General features: G+C 41.5%; 1 protein-coding gene across 2 annotated transcripts; it reads right to left on the bottom strand.

The window, feature by feature from the left end:
- Nucleotides 1-1,355: 1,355 nt before the first annotated feature.
- Nucleotides 1,356-26,900, bottom strand: MRNIP (MRN complex interacting protein). Of its 2 annotated transcripts, XM_089654497.1 has the most exons (8): nucleotides 26,793-26,834; nucleotides 26,659-26,718; nucleotides 17,174-17,401; nucleotides 16,609-16,706; nucleotides 8,019-8,085; nucleotides 3,614-3,762; nucleotides 3,416-3,512; nucleotides 1,356-2,058 (listed from the first exon to the last, which is right to left on the bottom strand). In XM_089654497.1, the coding sequence occupies exons 3-8, from the start codon at nucleotides 17,273-17,275 to the stop codon at nucleotides 1,621-1,623; spliced, it is 951 nt and encodes a 316-aa protein (XP_089510623.1). In that variant the 5' UTR covers nucleotides 17,276-17,401; nucleotides 26,659-26,718; nucleotides 26,793-26,834; the 3' UTR covers nucleotides 1,356-1,620. The 2 variants fall into 2 exon arrangements, with proteins under 2 accessions (XP_089510623.1, XP_089510622.1); XM_089654496.1 differs by lacking the exon at nucleotides 17,174-17,401 and having other exon boundaries at nucleotides 26,793-26,900.

Consider the following 26,900-nt stretch of genomic DNA (forward strand, 5'->3'; position numbering starts at 1 on the left):
AATACCTGAAAACACAAACACACACACACACACACACTATATTGCCCAAAGTATTGAGACCTCTCCAAATCATTGGTATCAGGTGTTGAATCACCTCCATGGCCAAAAGGTGTATAAAATCAAGCACGCAGACTGCTTCAAACATTTGTGAAAGAATGGGTCGCTCTCAGGAGCTCAGTGAATTCAAGCATGGTACCGTGATAAGTTGTCACCTGTGCAATAAGTTCATCCGTGAAATTTCCTTGCTACTAAATATTCCACAGTCAACTGTTAGTGGGATTATAACAAAGTGGAAGCAACTGGGAACAGCAACTCATATAAAATGACAGACCAGGGTCAGTGCACATAAGTTGCCAATTGTCTGCAGAGTCAATAGCGAAAGACCTCCAAACTTCTTGTGACCGTCAGATTAAAACAACAGTGCATAGAGAGAGCTTAATGGAATGGGTTTCTATGAATGAGCAGCTGCATCCAAGCCTTACATCATCAAGTGCAATGCAAAGCATCGGATGCAGTAGCGTAAAGCAAGCCGTAACTGTACTCGAGCAGTGGAGACACATTCTCTGGAGTGACGAATCACACTTCTCTGGTAATTCGATGGACTGCCTGGTTTGGCGGTTGCCAGAACGGTATTTGCTTGACTGCATTGTGCCAAGTGTAAAGTTTGGTGGAGGGGGGATTATGGTGGGGTTGTTTTTCAGGGGTTGGGCTTTGCCCCTTAGTTCCAGTGAAGGGAACTCTTAAAGTGTCAGCATACCAAGACATTTTGGACAATTTCATGCGCCCAACTTTGTGGGAACAATTTGGGGATGGCCTCTTCCTGTTTCAACATGACTGCGCACCAATGCACAAAACAAGGTCCATAAAGACATGGATGAGCTAGTTTGGGGTGGAGGAACTTGATTGGCCTGCACAGAGTCCTGACCTCAAGCCGACAGAACACCTTTGGGATGAATTAGAGCAGAGACTGTGAGCCAGGCCTTCTCATCCAATATCAGTGCCTGACCTCACAAATGCACTTCTGGACGAACGGTCAAACATTCCCATAGACACACTCCTAAACCTTGTGGACAGCTTTCCCAGAAGCGTTGAAGCTGTTAAAGCCGCAGAGGGTGGGCCAACTCAATATTGAACCCTATGAACCAAGACTTGGATGCCATTAAAGTTCATGTGCGTTTGAAGGCAGGCGTCCCAATACTCTTGGCAATATAGTGTATATACACATACATATACACACACACAGCATGTCAGTAGAACAGTACAATATATAAAGTTCAGTACTGATAGCAACCAATTAGAATTTATCTTGTACTCTTCTTAATTCAGTAAAATAAAGCCCGTTTGGTTACAGTGGGTTACTATTTTATGCTTTTATTCCTAAGCTTAGTCAAGCGTTACAGTATATAAAACAGTGAGCAAAGATATGAAATCATTTATAGCTTGACAGACTATTCAAAATAGGATTCACTAAAAATCAGGAATGACTACAGCATACCTTGCAGATGGTAAAGTTTCTTAGAAAAAAAAAAAAAAAAAAAAGGACATTTTTCAATACTGGCTGGTTAAGCCTGTGTGTGTAGTTCACAGGTTCTCCTTACATTACAATGTTAGATAAACGTATTAATAGTTTTCATCAAAGTCTTCATCAGTTTGAAAGATACTACACTGAGTCTTGTCTGCAGCATCGTTGGGCTTAGGTGCACAGCCTGATGGCTGATCTGACAGAAGTCTTCTTTCGTGTACTGACCTGGGAAATTCGCTTTCCAAAGATGATGTTTTTGACTGAGCCAACTGCAAGGACAGCCTAATATTCTGACTATGCTGAACTATATTTAAAGTCGGATCCATATATGTTACTTTTTTATGGACACTCTGTGTTCTGGAGATGTTCTCTTTAACCTCTTCCTCAGCTGACATATATCTCTCCCATTTAGAACCAGAGCAAGTAGGCTCATCTGTGGCAGGTGACACAATCCTTCCATGACCTCCTGTAGAACCCACAGTCTCATTTTTGATGTAGGAAGGCTCATCTGTTTGTTTTGTGGACACATCCCTTTCCTTGAATGAAAACATAAAAAAAGAGGTTTGCAAGCCACATAACTGTTAGTTTCCAAATGCAGAAAAAATTAAACCATATACAATTTTCATGACAGTTGCATTTTGAAGAAGCAGCACAGCATCCTTGTGAGTCTTAGCTGCAGGATGGTGAAATAGAAGCTCGGAGGCAGCAATTTGATTAGTAAGGGCCAAGGGCCTCAACACACCCTGTCACTTGTATTTAAAGTGTTACTAAACTTACAACAGTAAAATCAGTCTGTATATGCAATAAAGCATGCTCGTTATACTCATTGTAGTTCCAGAGTCATGAAATTATGTACGGTCGCTGTTCTGCCAAATATAGAGTTGGAGACCTAAAGCATAAGTGTGTACTGTATATATGTAGATTTCCCACGATTTCCTCCCCAAGTTACTAAAAATCCTGTCAGGGTTTCTAAACCTTTCCCACTTCATCCAAAACAAAGGTTTTGACTAGAATTGCACTATATGTACACATATACAATACACTGCAATTAGGGATGCAGCGGTATATCTGCAGCCAAAACATATTGTCCGAAAATAGTGTTATTGGCATTTTGCTGATAGGAAAAAAGGTGCAGATACATGCAAAATCATGTCTCAGACTTTAATGCAAAAACACCCCCTTGTGACTTCAATATAAAAACACGTCTCAGACTTTCAAGCAAAGTCACGTCCCCATTGACTTCCATGCAAAAATGCCCCCTAGTGACTTCAATGCAAAATCACGTCTCATAGACTTTCATGGAAAGTCACTTTCCCATGGATTTCAACGCAAAAACACCCCCTAGTGATTTCAATGCAAAATCACATCTCAGAGTTTCATGCAAAGTCACATCCCCATAAACTCTATTGTAAAAACTCCCCATAGTGGCTTCAATGCAAAAATTGCCAGGCAGATTAATTAAATCTTTAAAAAATTTCAAAAACTGTCCATTTCGTTTTTCAGCCAAGTGTATCCTGAATTTTCGGTTTCGGTACCAGAATTTTCATTTTGGCGCACCAATTGCAATATAAACGTTGCACACTGGAACCCAGCTATATAGAGTGGTAAAGATATGACTTCAGTCTGAAGAAGCATAGGCAGGAGGAATTCAGGCTGAAGTCTTTATCTCTCTATAGTGTCTGGGTTCGGGTGTGTAAGGTTTTCACCTCCTATCTTCCAATCTGTTTCAGCTATGCTGGCTGAGGTTCTGTGCTTTGAACTGCATGGAGAAATTTTGCAGCACGTTGAGCAGCGTTCCAAATTTTTGTATATGGGTCACATATAGTTTATGTATATACACAAACACACATAAAAGTATGAAAGAAGACATCATCACAAAATATGAGCACATACCTCACAGTTCCTTTTCTTTTTGTAAGTGTTCAGTATCTCTCTATTAATATCTTGTTCATTAAAATCACAAGTATACTGTGGAATTTTTTTACGTTTCCTAAAAAGGAAAAATAAAAACAATGAACCTTTTGTTACCAAACCGAATTTCCTAAAATTTGTCTCTGGCCTCTTAATATATCATGAATAAAGTGTTTTCACCTTGCTTCTGATGTAATATTCTGCTGAGTGTAAAAGCGTTCCCGGTCAGTGTAAATCAGACTGTTGTCCTCTTCCTGCTTTACACATGAATTTTCACTGTATTCCTCCAAATATTTACTCCAGCAGCTTATGGGAGTTCCAATATGTGGCTGCAACATTTTATCAGTAAAAACACATCAACACATAACTATAGTCTTTTTCCTAAATACTTTTTATTGAAGTTTTACAAATCATCCATAAAAATCCTACGAAAAAAGCGGATAGTTTGCTGCATTCAGAGGCAGCATCTAGTTTCCTCTGGATGCAGGAACACGCTGTGTTATGTCACGTACAAACTATTCGATTAGCTGCGGCCAAAGCTCCTTAGAATTGTCCACCCTGGATGCACATGGTCAGTGTCCAAAGTTGGTCAGAAGCTTTATTCGCATGTAAATTGCTCAGATGAGCAGTTATATGCACAGCACTAACCATTGATTTGTACAGAGCACAAATCTGACAGCTGTAGCTGTTCAAACACAATGGGGTTTATTTGTTAAAGTTGGTTCATTCAGAATATTGTGCACTTCTGCAAAGAAACCAATCAGCTTCCAGGTTTTATTGCTAAAGCTTTATTGAACAAGCTGAGGTTAGAAGCGGATTGGCTACCATGCACAGCTGCACCAGATTCTGAGTGAGCCAGCTTTAGTAAGTAAACCCCAGTGAGTAGGCAGAGTTTACAACCACCAGCAAGAATCTACTGCTACTAAACTGCCATGTGAATGCAGCCTTAAACTTTTATTCATGCTATCTTTTGCAGTACTGCTGGTACTCCAACAAGAGACTTGCAGCTCTCCTACACATAAGATGTACTGTCGTTTGCCCTTTCCCATTTCTTTTTAATAGAATACTTTGTATTCTCTGAACCCATTCACAAAAACACAAAGAGGACAATTTACTAAGACTGAAGCAGCCAGAATCTGGTGTGGTTGTGTATGGCAACCAATAAACTACTAGCTTTCTTTTTTTAAACTCAGCTGACCAATTTGAAATTAAATGTTGCTTGGTTACTATGCACAGCTGTTACAGATTCTGTCTTCACTTTTGGGGGGATTTTACTAAAACTGGTTAAAAGACAGAGAGGCAGACAAATGACAGTGCAGCTTGTGTGTAGGGAAGCTGCGAGTCTCCAACTGCAATAGCCATACTTTCCACAATTAATAATACAATAAATTGTAAAGAACTACTAGTGATTAAAAAGGCGGCACAAACTTCATTACACTTAATTTGTTACCCAGGAGATTTTGAATAAACATTTTTTAAGGCTGAAACAACTAATCAACGCAATCGATTTTAATTATCAAAATAGTTGACAACTATTTTCATTATCAATTAGTTGGTCAGCCGATTAGTTGGCTTGTATACAGAATGCATTATTTGTCTACATATCAAAAAATACAGTACAACATACAGTTCAGTATACTGTCCATACATGTCAGTAAGTGGCTGAGAACCTGTGAATGTGTGAGGAGCAATGCCTCATAGGACATGTAGTCCTGGGCAAGAGAAGGAAGTAATTTAAAGTGATTCTAAAGGTAAGTGTTTTTACCTTGCTATAGGTGCACTCTATACTATATTTTGAAGCTTGCTGTGGGGAACTCTGAAGGTAGGAGGGGCCAGAAGCTTCAGTGGGGGGCCCCAGAAGAGGATTGGCGCTGCTCAGTGCAAAACCATTACACAAAGCAGGCAAGTATAGCAAGTTTGTTATTTAAAAAAGAAAAATAAACCCAACGTTTAGAATCACTATAAGCTCTGTGCACAGAAGATTAGCATCTGAACCCAGAGAATCTGGAGGCTGATAGACTGGAGACAATATAAGGCATTACAAATTTAAAAAGTATATTTAAACATGATTATATCCATGCAAAAAAAGTCTCAGCCTTTAGGAATACTTTAATATAAAAATATTTATACCCCCCCCCACTCTTCATGTCTGACTCTCAGTTAAAATATCCTGTATATCCTACTTGATCCAAAAAGCATGCTGTTGCTACTCAAGGTCTTAGTGACAGCACCGCAGGTAGATTGTATCAAACTACCAGCCTATGACAAGAGAGTCTGTCATGCATAATATTATATTACAGTTCTAGCTGAAAATCTGCAAAACAGTGTTTTAGGTCTTTTTTATTCTATTTTTTTTCTTTGAATAAAAATGTTGATCTCGGAATCTGATAAGTACTAGATTCTACTTCTAACAGTATAAACACACACACACACACTCTGTATTGCTCTATAGGAGCTCAGTGAATTCAAGCGTGGTACCGTGATAGGTTGCCACCTGTGCTCTAAGTCCATCCGTGAAATTTCTTTGCTACTATATATTCCGCGGCCAAATGTTAGTGGTATTATAGCAAAATGGAAGCAACGGAGAACAAAAGCAACTCAGCCACGAAATGGTAGGCCATGTAAAATGACAGAGCGGGGTCAGCTCATGCTGAAGTGCACAGTGCGCAGAAATCACCAACTGTCTGCAGAGTCATTAGCTAAAGACCTACAAAACTTCAAGTGGCCTTCAAATTAGCAAAGGCCAAGCAGCTGCATCCAAGCCTTACATCACCAAGTGCAATGCAAAGCGTTGGTTGCAGAGGTGTAAAGCACGCTGCCACTGGACTCTAGAGCAGTGGAGATGTGTTCTCTGGAGTGACCAAACACCCTTGTCTGTGTGGCAATCCGATGGACGTGTCTGGGTTTGGCGGTTGCCAGAATGGTACTTGCCTGACTCCCTCCTCTGGATATGAGACTGCTCTGCAACCGTAATCCTACTGGAGCCCTGGGAATCGTTAGCTCAATAAAGAGCCAAAAAAGAAGGTGCTCATAGTATAGTATTATTCTGATTTATTGAGTAAAAAAGTTATAAATACACCTTCCACGTGGAAATGAATCAAAAAATCCAAGCATAAAAACAGTGGAGCTGAACAGCTACTCTCTAAGATGGCCGCTGGACCTTTGTGAGGCTCCGGGGGCATGATGTCCACAGGAGGGCTGTAAGAAGGGGTGATGCGGTAAGAAGAACTCTCATAGGCAAATACCAGGTCCACATGGTGTATTAGTTTCATTGAAAGGTGAAAAAAACTCTTCTATATTCCTTTCTTTCCAGCTTCTGTGCTCCTTCCCCTCCTCCCCCATAGAAAGCAGATTTTTGAGTATTACTAAAGTTAGGTTCAGTTGTCACCAAGCCCTGTTCAGTGAGTGCCCCTAAGGGACCTTGCTCGCTAAAATGCAGGTGGCTTCCAATGTCTACCATCCATGTTGCTAGAACACAAGTGCCTGGGCTGGACAATGTCATTAGTTGTTATAGCACAGACAGTTGACCAAGGATGCTGTGTAGCAGAGGCTGGCTGCATCCTGGCAATCCATAAAAGACAGAGGGTTGGCACAGGGAAAATGACATGCCCCCTCTCCCTGCGTACCATGTGATGGTGCCTGTCTCAGGGAAGTACCCGAGCCTGGAGACAGACAGTGCTGTCCATTATAGTTAATCAGATATTTGTTTTTTTGCTAGGTGTAATGTCTGAAAGTGGTTGGCAAGGGGGGGGGGCTTCTTTAGCATCACTTTTAAAATGCTGTTTTTATTAATGATGTTTTCTCTAACTCCTTAGTGACTACGTAAAACAAATCTTAATGCCTGAACACAATTTTGCAACTTTGACATGTGTTAGTTTCAAACCAAATTGGCCCTTTGTTTGGTGGTAAATAGTAACAGAGATCGCCTAATTTTTTTCATTATCAAAGGAAAACTGGGCCAAAATAACAAAAAAAGTTTTTTGTTTTTTTTTAAATTTATCTGTATATTTCTTGCTACTACTATAATCTGAAACCAAAGGACAACTCAAAATAATTTCTCCTGCTCCTGAAAATCGCAGCAATACCACATGTGTGTAGGTTGTTTGTAATAGTAGTGAGGGCACAGAAACAAAAGTACGCATATTATTTTGGGGTTTTTTTTAATCCTACCTAAAACATACTGACACTAATCATTTTAAAAATGCTTAAAAGAAAAAAAAAAAGGGATCCTGCTGACCTTCGAATCCTGACATTTGACCCAATTCATTTTTTTTTTCCCCACAGTTTTACTTTCGCTGCAATGAGAGAAAGATACAATGTATCTCTGTCCCATTCAGAGAGAAAAAAAAACACAGGGAAGGGCTGCAAAGTGGCTGATCACTGTGATAGCCAATCCGAGGTCCCGATCGTTCGTGACAGCCCAGTCTTTGTGCAGCGCGCTCCCAGGACAAAGACAGATACGCATATATGTGGCTCCAAAAAAAAAGCCCAGTTCTACAAGGCCGCATATATGCGTACAGTCGACATAAAGGGATTAACCTTTAGAAAAACAAAGCACTACAAACACAGTAAAAGTGGCAGGTACCTGTGACGACCCAGAACTTTGTGTGCTGTCATAATCATTTTCACAGACTTCATTCTGCCAGTTCAGCCTGCAAAGATTGGCAAAAATGCTAGGGTGAACAAAGTAAAAGGTAGAAACTGCTCTCAGCGGGCAGGCATTTTCAGCATAACAGGGAGCATACATTTCCATTACAAACAGGAAAAGATAGACCCCAGCCATATTTTTTTAGGTGCATTGGCTACCTAGGTCTAGGAATTTGTCCAAGCCTGCAATTATGAAAGTTGGATGTCAGTAGGGCAATTTAATAATGTATTGAAATTAACCTCAGTAATGAAAAAAAAAGGCTGGATGTGATAGTGAACTTGAGAAGATTTAAATAAAGGAAATGCCATTGAGGAGTTCTTTTAAAATGCAGGCTTCAGGGCTGTCATCCTTTTCCTGGTTTCAAAGCCTAATAACTGAATGAAGTAGAACTAGTGTGAAAAAAGTGAAGTGTAAACTCCCATCCTGCATGCTTTCCAGGTCAGTGAAAACTAGATAGTGAAGGTAGGTAGGATGACAGCCCCTGAACCTGCACCTTTAAAAAGGTAGCTAGCAATGTCAACTCCCATATTTCTGTTTTCAAAAGTTTTCTTTAGGATCTGTTCACACAACTGAGCTGTGTTACCATGCATGTTGTGTATGTTGGTGTGCTATAGTGCCATTTGTTTTAAATAACCCCTAACAGACCTCCTCAGCTGTGGGGTATTAGTGATTTCAAAAGAATGTAAAGAAATAATGCGGCGCCTAAGATTTAAATGTAATCTTAAGCTGCAATTTTTGTTCACAGCACTTTAGGCTTTAGGTATAGCCTTATCCATTGTATGTAGCTTTATTTAATATTGTTTTTGGATCAGCGCTGACCTTTTTCTGATTTTTTCATTTCAAATGAATGGACTGCCTTAATGCAACACGTGTTAATGCACAGCATAACGCAGCCATGAACAGTGTAAACAGGCCCTTAGTATCCAAACTTTTTCAAAGGGTGACACACCAAGACGATACACACCCCTCATGCACTATGAATGAAATTCACTCACCGTATTAAAAATTAGGAGGATGATTCCTTAAAAACTGGAGAAAGGAAAAATAGCAAAAAAAAAATAAAAAAATAAAAAAAAAAGGAAGAAGGAAGAACAGCTCAAGGCATCTCTACTATTTCTTATAAAACATTAGCACAGGATAAAAGCTCTGATGCCCTTTACGCTGCATTCAGCAGTACAATACTTTGATAAAGCTGAGAGAATGCAGTGTGAAATGCGTCAGGGGGTTCTACCGGTGATGATGTTTTGAAAAAAAAAGGAGGATTTCTTAGATATATAGAAAGTGGTTTCCTTTTTTGTTGGGAGAGTACATCAGAGTCACTAAAGCAGTGACACTTAATGTGTGTGCCCATAGCTTTACCATATTTTTTTCTTACCTTTTTATGAGTGGTCATTCTACTGTTCTGGAATGTTAGGGGCCTTAATGACCCAGGTAAAAGACAGGCCATGTTCACTACTTTAAAATGTATGCCTTCGTCTGTGATCTGCCTGCAGGAGACGCATCTTCATGCAGAAACTCTGTGTTAATTGAAATGCGCTCATTATGCTACGCAATTTCACTCTACGTATACTTAATATTTTAGAGGCATTTCCCTTTTAATGGCTAATAGAGTGGATATCCCCTGAAGGCAAGTTCAAAACAGACACTATGGGAAGGTTCATTTTCTTTTATTGCACTTTATACAGAAAACCATGTTCACTTGTGAATATCTATATTCCTCACCCCTAATCACCAGTAGTAGTATGTGAATTTTTGAAATTTGCTTCAGATAAATCAGAGGTCCCATGGTTATTAGCTGGGGATTTTAATACTTATATAACCCCCTTGTTGGATAAGTATAGCTCAGTTCAGAGTAGTGGCTTCTCTGACTCTACATCTTTTGCCAGATATATTGGGGAATTGGGTCTGTTAGACTTGTGGCAAATCCGTTGCCCCATGGATAAGCAGTATTCCTGTTATCCTACAACACATATGGCTCTCTCTAGAATAGACATGGCTCTAGGTACACCCTCCTTATTACCCCTTGTGCTGGATGTTACATATGCTGACCACTTTCCATTAACCACTTGCCATCCGGCCGCTGTATATAAATGGCCGGACGGTGGCAGTCCAGAGGCGGGTTGCCGTTCATAAATGGCGCCCGCCTTTGTGGACTGTGTGCGCTCCCTGGGAGCGAGCGCAGCACCGCGATCCGGTGCCTGCTGTGTCCGCCGGACACAGTGGAACACCGATCTTCGTATGGGACCTCTGTGTGAGGTCCCGATCATGTGATCACTGATTGGTCAATCAGTGATCACATGTAGAGTAGTAAGCAAGATGTCACTTCTGACATCTTTGCTTACTACGTGTGAATCTGTGAATGATCACAGAGGTCATATGGTACAAGGCTATTCACAACAGCCTTGTACCATGTGACAAGCTGTGACCAATCACAGCTCACACAGTAGTTCTCAATGGCTGCAAGAATACAGCCAGAGAGAAGGAGAAATTATTGCTTTTACAGCCTTTATGGGTATAAAAGCAATCAGTGAAAAAAAATCTTCATCACCCCCCACAAGTAGTACAGTGTCACCATGGTGACGCTGTACTGCTAGGGTGGCAGTATGTAAAAAAAAAAAAAAAAAGTAAACTTATTTTTTAAATTATCATTTTTGGTTATAAACTAATTTGGGTTATTTTTTTTTTTTTTTTACTAAAAGATAGCTGAATAAATTTTGGCCAAGATTTATAATGAAATATTATTTATTTGCAAAATTTTATAAGAAACACTTTTTTCAAAAATGTTTGACTTTTTCATTTATATAGCAAAAAATAAAAATCCCAGTGGTGAATAAATACCACCAAAATAAAGATTTATCTGTCTCAAAAAAATGCTAAAAAAATTAATATGAGTAGTGTTGCATGACCGCGCAATTGTCATTCAAAGTGTGATAGTGCTGAAAGCTGAAAAGGGGGTAAAAGTGATCGGACTTGAAGTGGTTAATCTTCACATTATCCCTCCAATCCTCAAGTACCCGTACCCTGTGAAGGATTAATCCATACTGGCCTCTCTTAGGCGAGCTCTCTTTTTCCAAATAGCTAAAATAAAGATAAACTCAAGGGCATGGGAACAGCAGGTAGCGACCGTGGTCACTAGGCCTGAAGAAGCTCATGTGATGTACCCCTCTACAAGGAATCAACAGGCATGGCTGCAGAGTCAACAGGTGTATTTTTCTCCTTTCTCTGAAAAAAGAAAGCTGAACAGAAGCGCTATTTTTCCTACTGCAATCCTGTTTTGAGGAGGGGGAAAATACTCATCATTTATTGGCTTCAATAATCAAGGCCCAAAATCCCATATCCCATGTGACAGAATTGAGTGACTCTACTGATACAGCTGTTAATACTATCTCAGCTATCTTTGTGTCTTTTTTTAAACATTGTACAGTAAGGATTTATCCTAATATCACACCTTACTAGAGTTTCTGCAAACTATTCAACTACCCACCTTAACTGCCTTGGTTTGCGAAGCCTTGGAATTCCCTTTTAAGTTAGAGAAATTCCAAGCTGCTGCAGCAGGGGTACCAAACAGTAAAAGGTCCAGGTTCTGATGGGTCACCAGGAGAGATATACAAGATATATTAAGAAGTCTTGCTCCCAGAATTGCTGGAAGTCTTTAACACAACTTTTGAGGTTGGTACTTTGCCTGCCTCCATGAATTAAGCAGTTATTGTACTGTGGAAGCCTGGTAACAATCCCTTTTATCCAGAGTCTTATCACCTGATCTCCTTGTTTGATATCAGATGTTAGGCTCCTGGCTAAAAACTGCTAGCTAATCTCTAATCAAAATTCATGGAAACATTAATTCACCCAGATGAATCTGGGTTTATTCTGAACAGGGCTACTGCAATTAACATTAGGAGGCTATTTCTTAATCTTCAGACTCCCACTGAAACCACTGGTAATAGCGGTATTGTCGCTTGATGCAGCTAAAGTCTTCGATATCAGAGTGGAACTTTGCACGGCACATAAATTTGGTTTTGACCCACGGTTCACTGCTTGGATTAAACTTCTTCTGCAGTAGCTAAAGTCCAGGTAAATGGGAATGTGCCCTTTCCCCTCCACTGAGACACTAGGCAGGGGTGTTCTTTGTCACCACTTCTATTTGCCTTGGAACCATTAGCAATGTCAATCAGGCAGTCCACAGACATAGTGAGTTTTTGCAGAAGTATGGGGGTAGATAAAATTGCCTACATACCGATGACACATTACCCTTTTTTAGGGGACACCACTTCTTCATTGGTTGTTACTACGTCCCTTATTTCCCATTATGGCTCCTTCTGAGGTTTTACCATAAACTGGGACAAATTGGTCTTAATGCCTCTTTACCCATTGGTAGACGATTTGCTCCCCACAGCAACATTAATCTCCGTCGCTTCCTCCTTTAGGTACTTAGGTATACAGGTTAGGTTACACCATGGGTGTCAGACTAAGTCCTATATTCTGGTGCAGACAGATTGGGAAAACTTGGTGTAAATTACCTCTGATGGTTATTGGCAGAGCTAAATTAATCAAGATTATTTGGATGCCACAGCTACTATATCTGCTACATAACTGCCCAATATAGCTCTCGCAATGCATATCCAGAACCATTGACACTTTATTTAGGGAAATAATATGGAAATCTGGCCACATTAGAATAAAACTTTGTCCACTCCAACTTCCTAAAGATGGATGTGGCCAGGCGGTCCCCAATGCTAAAACTGTATTACTTTGCCTCACAACTTCAACACTTTTATGGCTGGAATATAGTTGATCGGGACAATCACAATCAACAAATCATCCTCTTGCAGTTTGGTGAGGTACCGCTAGTGGAATTGTTGGTTTCAAGACATTTTCATGCTAAACGTAATGTCCTAGCAGACCTGTTCTTACCATGGCAGTGTCTACCTTCTGCTCCAAAAAGGCATTAATAGGAGACTTATATTCCACTTTGCAAATAGCCCTTAGTGACCAGGTTCAAATGAGCTGTGGATGTCGGTGGGAAGAGGACATGGGCATTTTGGAGGATGACCAGTGACAGCAGGACCTGGAGCTCATTCCAACTGTCTCTCTATCCCCATCCCAATGTTTAACCCAGTTGTTTATTTTACATAAAGTCCATTATGTGCCTCAACGGCTACACTCTTGGGGTGTGCCTCAACGGCTACATCTTGGGGTAGGTCAGATTTGCCTAACTCTCCACGCTATGTTGTGAATATGGGTACTCATATTCACATGCTATGGCATTGGCTTAAAGTCCATCACTATTGGGAAAATTTATTTTATATACTCAACAGTGTATGCTCTGTTCAAGTCCCTAAAATTGGCTATCCTATATTACCCCAGAAGAAACTTTACCAGCTGATTGTAGTTTACTATACTCTTTATATTGCTTGGAAACCAATATTACAGAAATGGCTCTCAACCCCCCCCCCTCCCAATGGAGAGACATGGTTAACTTGAATTCGAGAATGGAGGAATTAACCTATAAGCATAGAAGGTATCCAAAAAAATTCCATAACAGCCCCTGTCCTCCACAGAGTCCACTTTTGTTTCTTCAGACGACCTGCCGGTTTAGGAGGGTGTGATACTTCTCTGCTGGGTTCATTTCTTCAATAATAAGAACCTCCGGGGGCTCTTAGTCCTTTTGAGCCACGCTAATGTTCAGCTTAGGTGTGTAGTGCTTGTTCATGACTATTACCTTCTGAAAAACTGCTGAGTGTATAACATAATACTAAAATGAAAGATGTAATGCTTGCTTTATTTTAACCACTTGCCCTGCTATGGATTTACCCCCCTTCCTGACCAGGCCATTTTTTGCATCGTAGCGCTGTGTTATTTTAACTGACAATTGCGCGGCATATGTACTGGGATTTTTTTTTTTTACTAGTAATGGCGGCGATCAGCAACTTATAGCGGGACTGTGGCGGGCATTCTGACACTGGGTGGAACTGACTTGGTGTCACGGACATCCCCAGTGACACCAATACAGTGATCAGTGCTAATAAAAAGCACAGACACTGTACTAATGGCACTGGACAGGAAGGGGTTAACATGTGGGGCGATCAAAGGGTTAACTGTGTGCCGTATTTGTGCTTCACTGTAAGCACACTGCTTTGTATGGAGATACTTGGCAATCACCAGCCGGGACCTGGTGATAGACAGCTGCGGCACGAATGGCTGTGCAGGTAGAACGTGCGCGCCCCCTACCCGCGAATGGTGGCATGAGCAGGGTGCGTGATTTTGCTCACCTGTGCCGCCCTGTAACAGTACTTCTGCTATAGGGCGGATGGGAAGCGGTTAATTTACTGTGTTTTGAAGATACTTTGTTTCTGTGTCTTTTGTTATTTTGCCCTCAGGCAATGTTATTTGCGGTTTGCTGTTTTTATGAAAAAAAAATTCATAAAAAACAATACTTGTTTAAAAAAAAAAAAAAAAAACACAACAAACCAATCAGGCTTCTAATTTTATTGAAATTAAATATTAAATGAAAACAAGAATTATGATTGATTACAGCAACTCCTTTGTGCTCATTTGCTTTCTCCAGTTCCAAAGGAAGTCTGCGACATGGAAAAACAAACTGACATCCCTGTCCTTTTCTTTTGAAAAATGCAATTTGCCTGCTTTTAATGCTGCGCCTAAAGTATGGAAAAGTATGGAAGCCAGTGGTTCAACATAACAGCCAAGCAGACCGGATTTAAAAAATGTAGTCAGCAGTGGCAGCCACTGTATTTACTGTAAAAAATGAGCTGTGAAATTAACCACTTGCCCTCCAGAGAATTTATCCCCCTTCCTGACCAGGTCATTTGTTGCGTTACGGCGCTGCGTTATTTTAACTGACAATTGCGTGGTCATGCAAAGCTGCACCCAAATGAAATTTACATCTATTTTCCCACTAATTTAGCTTTCTTTGATCGCCGGTGCGTTTTTTATCTTTTGCGCTAGAAAAAAAAAAGCGACAATTTTGAGAAAAAAAAAATATTTTTGACTTTTTGCTATTAAAACACGTCCAGTAAACAAAAAAAAAAAAAAAAAAAAAAAAAAATCACATTTCCTCATAAATTTAGGCCAAAATGTATTCTGCTACATGTCTTTGCTAAAAACAAAACCCAATATGTGTAAATTGGTTTACATGAAAGTTATAGCGTTTACAATGGCGGTATACATACTGGAATTTTTTTTTCATTTTTACTAGTAATGGCAGCGTTCAGTGACTTATAGCGGGACTGCGGTGGACATTCTGACACTGGGGGGGGGAAATGACGGTGTGCACAGCCATCCAAAGCAGTGTGCATGAGCTGACAAGAAGAAGAACTGTTTTATTTACATACAGTTCTCCTCCCTGTCAGAGATGCTCGGCAATCACCGGGCGCCGGCGAATAATCACTGGCCGGGACCCGGTGATTGACAGCCGCAGCCACGAATGACGGTATGGGTAGGGCGCGCACACGTTCCCTTCCTGGAAATGCAAAATCACGTATATATACGTGATTTTGAGCACCCGTGCCGCCCTGTAGCAGTATATCTGTTATAGGGCAGTCGGGAAGTGGTTAATGGAGTGCTGCAGATCTTTGACGAAACCATTACTTGGTTAGTAAATTTATTAGTACAACTTAACCCATCAATTCAATTGTTTATTTATGCAGTGTTTTCATCTACAGTCTGGCTAGTAGCACATGTGCAGTATATGCTATAGAAAGCAATGGCCCAAAGGGTCTATTGACTGTACACATAAACATTAGCACAAACTATGAAACTATGGCCATTACGCATTGCTGTAAAAGCATTTTTTTTTAGTTTTGATTTACATAGCTATTCACGATGGACCAAAACTGACCAATGTGTATGGATCCATATTATACAACACTGCTGTGTTTAGATCCATATAAATATGAATGCAGTCTTGTACATTTGTTTGCATGAGCCTTAAATAGCACTTGTATCTTAGTGCTGGAAGCTGCCATAACTACATACCCCACAGATCCTTACTCCAAATATCCCAAACTCATGCTAGGGACAGGCAGGAGTAAGGAGATTAGAGTGGCCTATTTTTTGCTACTGTGAAAAGCACAGCAGGGTGAACAGTATGTTCAAAGTGTTGCTGATTACTATGATGTTGTAAAAACGTAAAAAAAAAAAAAAAGGCATTAGCTTTAGTTACAAAAAAACCTGTACTAAGACAAATAGGGGGGTTGCTTTCATAAACCTCTTCATTAAAGAGCTACTCTCTCCTCACTGAATTCCAATACATTCAGAGTCCTTGGCCTGATATAAGTAGGAGGTGAAGTCACAACTCCTGATGTGCATACTCGTTTCAGGACAGTGACTCAAACAGTACTGAAACAACTGGATCAGCAAAACAGCCAGACCACTAGCATTTTCAAAAGGAAAAATAAGCAATGGCTGACTTAGTACTAACTTTACTAAAAAAAAAAAAAAAAAAAGTTAAATAGAACAAATAGGCTTTAACATCATGACCCAAAAGGGGGGTAACCTATATCAAACTTACCCTGCGGCAGTATTAGCTGTGTGCTCTACCTCACCCTGAAGGAGATTCAACTTTTGGACATGATGTCTGCAATCTGCAGCAGAGCCTTGTCCATAAACCTGTCAGACAAGTAGGAAACAACAGATATTATCATACAGGAATTATACAGCACAAACAGTTTGTGGTTTCTTTACATCATCTGTTTTATAAAAAACCTAGTTCAACTTATTGGATAAAAGAACTGCATTGAGGAAAAGGATTAGTGCACAGTTCAGTACCCAGAGATGCCAATCACAATCAATAAACTGCTGGCCCGACTTCACTAAATTGAATTCTGACTACAATGGTTTACTGTACTTTGTTTCTTGCTCTGTTTATTAAACAAGATCAAAGTTCTTTAGCTGGTGGCAACAAGGGAGGGTGTGGAATACTCCAAGCCAGGCGGTGCTTGCAGAGCCACCAATGGCTCTAATTGTGGCCAATTTAATGAGAATCACAAGATATTAAAGCAGCCAAGGAGGCCTTAAGTAATAAGAAAGGTTAGTTTAAATTTTTTTTTTTTTTTAAAGTTAAACACCGCAAATACTCGTCTAAATCCCTGGTCACATAATCTGCATCTCTTCCATCTCTTTTCTTGCAGAGGGGAGCAGCCTTTCTTTGAGTGTCCACATTCTTTGAGTGTCCACATCACTGTCTGAGTGACATGGACACTTCCTATTGATTGTTCAGCAGCAGGGTTCCCTCAGGATCCAGAAGTCTGCAGAAGAGTGATGGAAGTTTACTGCGGCACCAGTCATTTTTCACAGAAGCAGCCCTGGCAAGGAACACGCAGGAGTTAGGCGTTTAAAAGGCTTCACAAGGCATTTATTATTTTAATAACTATGCAAGTTACACAGCATAAGCGGTGTAAAACAGCTGCAGAGACAGAACAGCAGCACTAGCTGTACTATCCACCATGAATGAAAGTACACAGCAGTAAACTGAATGTGAAAAAAAAAAAAAAATAATTATTAGGAGGTAACTTTTTTCCCCCAACACAAGTCATAAAAATCTCTATCTCCACATTATAGGCTGCAATAGTAGGGCTACATTCACACTGCTCCGCTGAAAAAAAAAAAAAAAAAACCATGCATAAAAAACGCAACTGTATTTTTTTTTGTAACGCATTTTTTATGCATTCGCGTTGCTTTTTCCTCACTGGCATGAGCAGGGGCCATTGAAATGAATGCTGAGTGTCTTCAAGCTTCCAGCTACAAAACACTCAGGTGTGAATGCAGCCTGAATGGCTGTGTGAATCAACCTTCACTTTCTTTCTCACGGACAATGGCCACCAGGTCAAATAGAAGGGTTAATCTTTCCATTGGGGACACAGTCAGCAATAAAATCTAACAGAAGGTCTAATCCTTTCACTCTACAATGCTAGAAAAAAAATATATACATTTTGTCTTTAGCCCCTACAGGCAGCACAACCAGATTTGCCTGTTAGAGTTTTTTTCTATCAGGTCCCCCTGAAAAATTATGTAAGGGCTTCTTCACACTATTTGTGGCAATGTGATTTTCCGCACTGGATAAACGCAGGCCACTGCTAGAGTACATAGAAAACAATTGTTTTTGTTGTGCTCTGTTCACATTGCAACACTGGTGTGATCTGTAGTGTGGAAAAATGCAGCATGTCTGCATTTTTCTGAATGGCACTACTACACTGTCACTGCACAACAGCAGCAACTTCAAAAAAAGTAGTAAGAAAAAATATTAAAACAAGCAGTGTGAAGTGCTGAAAAATATACTGCACTGCTCCCTGCCAGAGCCAGCACTACACAGTAAAACGTGTTTTACCATGCATGCAAGTATAAACATATTCTAAGTCTACATGCAGGCAGATGTAAATAGACATGCATCTGTTTATTATTATTAGTTATCTTTATTAGTTTTATAATACAATAATCCACATTATATCAAACATAAAACACAAAACGCCATTTTTACTTATCCCCCATCCCTCCTGTTTGGCCGCATTTAATAAATGGAACAATATCATATTTTTGTATTGTTTCACCGAAGCCTCCGATTTGTGGAATAAGCAGACCCACGGGTCGAACGGTATACTAATCTTTAGAATCTCTTGTATGTACTGAATTATCAACCCCCAGTACTCCTGTATTTTAGGACAATCCCACCATGTGTGTGGCATTGTTACCTTGCTCCCACATCCTCTCCAAACACAGAGGTGAGACCTCTGGTCTTTCTTTATGTTCCACATTAGGTGTAATATACCATCTTACAAGACATTCTTAATTAATTTCAACTATATTCATATTCACTGCCCCATGTGTTAATCTAAACATTTTATTCTTTTGTTGCTCTTTCAATTTTGTTCCAAGCTCCTTCTCCCACTTATCCAGAAACACTAGGGACACTGGTCCATCTATTTCAGTATGTAACCGAGAGGAAGCATGTTTTTGTATTATATTTAAGCTACACAATTGCTCTAAAGAGGGTGCATATCTTCCTCAGTGGTGATGGCAGCATTGCAACAAAATGTCTAATTTGATAATACTGCCATTCATCCAGTATAGAATATATTTCCTTCTTATTTTCTTAAATCGTGTAAAGAACATAATACTCCCTTATCAACAAAATCTTTTAAACGTGCATTTCCATCCTTTACCCATTTACCTGAAATATTATCATTCCCGGGTGGGAAAAGCTTCATTCCCACCAATGGGATTGACAATGAGTTAAAAACTTCCAGTCCTTCTGTTTGTGCATTTCATTCCAAATCCTCAGCACATTCCGTGTCAAAGTGCTTGTATCTTCGTCCAATGTGGGGAACTTATGTGGTATCCAAAAAATCCTATCTAATGGTGCCTTACTAAGTGTGCTCTCCATTTGTACCCAACTTCTCCCCCATTAATTATATATCCAATCTGCAATTCGTGATATTAATTCTGAATTACAGTATCTCTTGAAATCCGGCATATTTAGCCCCCTTTTTCAGTTATTACAACATAAAATTTCATATTCCACTCTGTTTTTTATTAGCCCGAACATATCAGAGTATAATTTTTTTTAAGAATCCTAAAAAAGGACCCCGGTAGGTGTATTGGGAGTATATTAAATTTATACAAGACTTTTGGTGCTATGACCATCTTTATAATATTTATTCGGCCTATCAAGGACAACGTTCCCATTGAGGCTCAACTCAATTCATCCTTTATCTCATTTATTAGTGGGATAGAATTTACCTGATATACAGTTTTTATGGGCGAAGTTAATTTTATTCCCAAATACTTTAACTTTTTTTCCCACCATGGGAAGGGGAATTCTTTTTAAAAAGTTTATTTCTCAACCTTTGAGACAATAATATTTAAACTCTCAGATTTTGAGGGGTTAATTTTCAAGTTTGCCAACTCTCCGTAATCTTTTAATATTCTCATTAAATTTGGTAATGTTAGTCTAGGGTTCGTGATATAAAATAGCATATCATCTGCATATGCTGCCACCTTATGCTCGACCTCCCCTACCCACATTCCTTTGACATCTACACTGTTTCTTATGGTTGCCAATAGCGGTTCCAGAGAGATCACAAACAGGGGAGAGAGTGGGCATCCCTGTGTTGTTCCATTATACATCCTAAAACACTTTGATAGTGATCCATTGACCTTTACTGCAGCTGACGGGTTCCTATATAGCTCTTTTATCCACCGCATCATTCTGGGCCCAATTCCTAACCTAATTCTTTTGCAGGATAAGCAATGATCTTAGTCCGTTGTCGCTTCCTTCTCTACCCAGGATAAATCCCACTTGTTCTAGATGTATCCAATGGGGCATCAGCTCCTTCATCCTATACATTTGCATAAAGTTTTGTATCGGTAGTCAGCAAAGGTATACAGTAGGTCTGTAACTGGTACACTGAGAGCAATCTTTCCCCTACTTAGGTATAACTCTGATATAGGCCTGTAACGACTCCTCTCTCATCTTTGTCTCTTCTCCTAATGTGTTATATATGTACACAGTTTAGGGACTAGTTCTTTGAACTTCTTAAAATATCCCACAGTAAATCCATCAGGGCCGGGGCTCTTACCTGCGGCTGTACTCTTCAGTGCTAGGCCAAGTTCTTCTTGTGAAATTAAACTAACGCTGTTAATCTAACTTCATCCAATCTGGGTAGGCCACCCTTGTTCAAATATGTTTACCTTTTTTCCTCTCTTCCTTTGATTCCTTCTGGTTCTTAGATTTTATTCCATATAAACAACTATAGTATCTCTGGAATGTATTAGCGATATAAGTGCTTGAATAAACCATTTTTCCTTTTTCATCTTTTCAATATAATTCCTCGATTTCTTTTCTCACAGTTTCCTCATTAAATATTTCCCAGGTTTATTCCCCCACTGATATCTTTCCTTCGAAACCTTATTGAAAAACATCCTTGTTCCTTTAATTCTTCTCTTTTTAAAATTATCTCCTGTTGTATTTCTGTGTCTATTTTCTTTTTATGCAATTGTTCCAACTGAAAAATAGTTCTTCCGTTAATGAACTAATGTTTTTACCCCGTTCTCTTTTTCTCTGCCTCATTGCAATCGGTATACCCCTAATAAAGGGCTTGTTTGATTCCCATACTGTGGTGATTGTAACCCTCCCAGGCTCATTAAACTTAAAATATTGTTCAATTTCCTATTTCCTTTTCTCTGTCTTGTAGAATCGTCTCATTTAATTGCCACATATTCATTTTGTTCTATTCCTTTCCAAACCGTAGTCTCATTGTGACAGGGGCATGGTGTGATATAGATATTACTTCTATATTGATTTTTACTAGAGACTCCAAGAGTATGTTCAATCAATATGTAATCCAATCGTGAATACAGGCACCTCAGAGAAGAAGGTATATTCTCTTTCTCTTGGATGCTTGACTCTCCAAGCATCCATTAACTGGCGTTGATGCAACTTTTTTTTTTACATTCTTTAGACTATTATCTCCCTCTCTCCGTGCACACGATGAGGCATCCATCTTCGAGTCCATACAAAAATATAAATCTCCTGCCACAATCAGACTACCCCTTTTAAAGTCTGTAAGTTTTCTCAATATTCCTTCCATATATACCGTCAGATTTTTATTAGGGCAGTAAATGTTTGCTAACATACACTCCCTTCCCTGCAGGACTCCTCTCAAGAATAAGTATCAGCCATCTGGATCTACTAAACTTTCCTCCAACGTAAATTTAATATTTTCCCCAAATCCTATCCCCACCCCCTGTGCCTGTCCTATTGGATAGTCCGCATAGTACCAGATGACATGCATCTGTTTAAATACGATTACCTCTGATGTAAACGGACTGTATTTTATCTGATTGCCCATAGATCCAGCTATACTTTGTGAATGCAGGTTCCCCTGCTGATTAGACTGGATGGTGCCAGTGTGAAAGGGACCCTATGGCTCTTTCATACAGACAACCGGGGGCAGTATAAACAGGTGGCTGAGCCATGGTTTTGCTGGCCATTGGAATTCTAACATTACAATCTGACAGGGCTGTACACATGCCAAAAACACAGCATTTTTAAACTGTTACTAAAGGTTCCTTTAACCACTTTCCCACTGCCCTATAGCAGATATACTGCTACAGGGTGGCAGGGGTGCGCAAAGTCACACACACATATATATATATATATATATATATATATATATATATATATATATATGAGATTTTGCATTTACGGGTAGGGGGCACGCGCTATTTACTGCCTCGAACTGTCAATCACTGGGACCCGGCCGGTGAAAACTCGCAGAGCCATACAAAGGAGTGTGCTTACAGTTGAAAGCACACACAGCTTACAGTAAAACAGCACACAGTTAACCCTTTGTTCACCCCACATATTAACCCCTTCCTGACCAGTGCCATTAGTACAGTACCAGTGCTTTTTCTTAGCACTGATCATTGTATTGGTGTCACTAGGGAGGTCAGTGACACCAAGTCAGTTCCCCCCAGTGTCAGAATGCCCGCTGCAGTCCCACTATAAATCGCTGGTTGCCGCCATTACTAGTAAAAAAAAAAAATCCAGTATATATACCATTTGTAAACACTATAACTTTCATGTAAACCAATTCATTTACATGTATTGGGAATTTGTTTTTAGCAAAGGTATGTAGCAGAATACATATTGGCCTAAATTTAAGACACAATTTGATGTTTTACACTTTTTTACTGGACATGTTTGATAGCAAAAAGTAAAAAATGTCTAAAAATTTGCGGAGCAAAACAAAAACAAAAGAAATACCACACAGGCGATCAAATACCACCAAAAGAAAGCTACTTTCGTGGAGGGGGGAGAAAAAAAAAAGGACATAATTTAATTTGGGTGCAGCGTTGCATGACCGTGCAATTGTCAGTTAAAGTAACAAAGCGCCGTAATGCAAAAAATGGCTTGGCCAGGAGGAGGGGGGGGGGGGGGGGTAAATCCTCTGGAGGATTAAAAAAAAAAAAAAAAAAAAAAAAAAAGCACAAAACACACTATACATGTTATACTTAACTGCTCTGGTGCTCCCCCCCCTTCCCCGCTGAGTGCCCCCAGAGTAAGCTGCTTGCTCTGGGGGCAGTCGTGCATACTTGCTCCTGAGTCACCTCTGTGTCTATGCGACACACAGAGCGCAGCTTGGCCTGCCCCCGCAGGTGCAAAAGACAGCAGCGGATCCTGCAGTGGCTCTTTGTATGCCATATGTGGGTTGTTGCACTAAATATTCTGTTTGCTAATGGCTCTTCAAAAACGTGTTTGTCGCTCTCTATTTTTCTTCCTCTCTCTCTCAACCGACAAACAGGTAAAGGATGTGATGTCAGAGGAAGTAACCTGCAAAATACCGTTTTTTCCGGCGTATAAGACGACTTTTTACCCCTTGAAAATCTTCTCAAAAGTCGGGGGTCGTCTTATACGCCGGTATACGGCATGCTGACACTTTTTAGGGGGGCGGTGCGGTGCCGCCGCCCCCCCCTTCCAACGGAAGGGATACTAAGTACAGGGGTGGGCAGGGGCTGCTGTCTCTTACCTGGCTCCGGTCCCGCGACGATCCGGTCCAGGAAGCGCGGCTGCTCCTTCATTCGGTTCGGCCACTGGATGTTCGCGCGGCTGCTCGGCTCAGCCTCCTCACCGGTGATTGGCCGCCAGAACTGTAGCTCAGGAAAGGCACACAGGCGGCCAATCACCGGCGAGGAGGCGGAGCCGAGCGGCCCCGCGAAAATCGAGTGAAGGAGCGGCCGATAAATGTGCCGTGCAGAGGTGCTGCTGCAACCACATATGCTGGCTGCAGCAGCACCATACTAGAACAGGTGTAATTGGTGTCAGTCGGAGGAATAGTGCCCCATCATTGGTGTCACGGATACCAACGATGGGGCATTATTCCTCCCACTGACACCAACGATGGGGCATTATTCCTCCCACTGACACCAACGATGGGGCACTATTCCTTCCCCCCCACTGACACCAACGATGGGGCACTATTCCTTCCCCCCCACTGACACCAACGATGGGGCACTATTCCTTCCCCCCCACTGACACCAACGATGGGGCACTATTCCTTTCCCCCCACTGACACCAACAATGGGGCACTATTCCACCCACCATTGACACCAACGATGGGGCACTATTCCACCCTCCATTGACACCAACGATGGGGCACTATTCCACCCCCCATTGACACCAACGATGGGGCACTATTCCACCCCCCACTGACACCAACGATGGGGCACTATTCCACCCCCCACTGACACCAACGATGGGGCACTATTCCTCCCCCCACTGACACAAACGATGGGACACTATTCCTCCCACTGACACCAACGATGGGGCACGATTCCACCCCCCACTGACACCAACGATGGGGCACTATTCCTCCCCCCACTGACACCAACGATGGGGCACTATTCCTCCCCCCACTGACACCAACGATGGGGCACGATTCCTCCCACTGACACCAACGATGGGGCACGATTCCTCCCACTGACACCAACGATGGGGCACGATTCCTCCCACTGACACCAACGATGGGGCACGATTCCTCCCACTGACACCAACGATGGGGCACGATTCCTCCCACTGACACCAACGATGGGGCACGATTCCTCCCACTGACACCAACGATGGGGCACGATTCCTCCCACTGACACCAACGATGGGGCACGATTCCTCCCACTGACACCAACGATGGGGCACGATTCCTCCCACTGACACCAACGATGGGGCACGATTCCTCCCACTGACACCAACGATGGGGCACGATTCCTCCCACTGACACCAACGATGGGGCACGATTCCTCCCACTGACACCAACGATGGGGCACGATTCCTCCCACTGACACCAACGATGGGGCACGATTCCTCCCACTGACACCAACGTTGGGGCACGATTCCTCCCACTGACACCAACGTTGGGGCACGATTCCTCCCACTGACACCAATGTTGGGGCACGATTCCTCCCACTGACACCAATGTTGGGGCACGATTCCTCCCACTAATACCAATGATGGGGTGCTATTCCTCCCACTAATACCAATGATGGGACGCTATTCCTCCCACTAATACCAATGATGGGACGCTATTCCTCCCACTAATACCAATGATGGGACACTATTCCTCCCACTGACACCAATGATGGGGCACTATTCCTCCCACTGACACCAATGATGGGGCACTATTCCTCCCACCGACACCAATGATGGGGCACGATTCTTCCCACTGGTGTGCATTGGAAGAGGGGTAGTCTTATACGGCGAGTATAGCCCAAACACTACATTTTAACAGGAAAAGTAGGGGGTCGTCTTATACGCCAGAAAATACGGTACATGAATTTAACGCACATGAGCATGTGAAAATGCACGTCAATGGAAAGTAATGCATATCAATTTTTCAAGCATTTTAACAACTAGCCTACAGGGCACTTATACCCCCTTCCTTCCCAGACCAATTTTCAGCTTTCAGCGCTATCACACTTTGAATGACAATTGCGTGGTCATGCAACACTCTACCCATATGACATTTTTATCATTTTTTTTTAGACAGATAGAGATTTATTTTGGTGGTATTTAATCACCTCTGGGTTTTTTATTTTTTGCTAAACAAACCAAAAACCACAGAAAATTTTGGGAAAAAAAAAAAGTTTCTTAGGTTTTGTTATAGAATGTTGTAAATAAGTGATTCTTTTCCTTCAGGGATGTGCGCTAATGAGGCTGCAGTGATGGGCACTGATAGGCTGCAGTGATGGGCACTGGTAGGCGGCATCATATATGGCACTGATAGGCAACACTGACTGGCACTGATAGGTAACACTGAAAGGCAGCTCATATGGGCACTGATATATGGCATTGATGTGCACTGGTAGGCACTGATAGCTGCCACTGATGGACACTGACAGGTGGCACTGCTGGGGCTACACAGATCATCAGGGCACATGTCCCCCCTGAGTAGAGCCGATTACCAGCTCTCCCCTCCTCTCGAGCTGTCAGCGTGACAGCTCGTGAGGAGAGAAATGCCGATAAGCGGCGTTTCCTTTTTTACATGTGATCAGCTGTGATTGGACAAAGCTGATCACATGACCAAGCCAACATCTTCAGCTCTGTTGACCAGTGATCCGCTGTGTCTGAGGGACACAGCGCACCACCGATCGCCGCGCTGCGCGCTCCAAGTCGCGAATGCGCGGTGAGAATGGGAGGACGTCATATGATGTCCTCCCAGAACGAGAGAACCGCCTTGCGCCTGTTATTACCTTATATGGTGGGCGGGAGGCGGTTAAAGCCTGTTTATGTGTGAACAGGTTTAACTCAGGCTGCAGAGTTCAACAGGAAGCACCACCTGTCATACTTCTCCATTGAAATCAATGGGGCTGCACCACAATTGCAAGGCAAATGCTGGGCTCGCAGCTTTGGTGTGGTCCCTCCATCATTTGGCAATTAAAAAAAATTAAAAAATTTAAAGGGGGGGGGGGAGCTGACCACAGTGACTGAGCATGCTCTGCTTAGTAGTACCACACATGAAAGAAGCAAGTCCATACACAGAATCAGAACACATAGCACAGGAAAATCACTTACCTTTATCAGGGACTGTTTTTCCCCACAGAGTTTACAAACCCATTTCTTGCTCTTCTTCACCTGTAGAGGAATGGAGGAGTTGATAAGAAGCAAACAGCAATAAAAGAACATTGGAGCAAGAAGCATTCAGGTACCTGCTGCACCTGGAAGGTGTGACAGGAGAAACAGCGTAGAACATGGAACTCCTGAACCATACTGAATGGGAAGAGAGCTGTGAGGAGAGTAGAACACTTCCGGCTTCT

Source organism: Staurois parvus, unplaced genomic scaffold (genome assembly GCF_062004578.1).
Source record: "Staurois parvus isolate SC_StPar_1 unplaced genomic scaffold, SC_StPar_1.0 ptg000770l, whole genome shotgun sequence".
NCBI lineage: Eukaryota > Metazoa > Chordata > Amphibia > Anura > Ranidae > Staurois > Staurois parvus.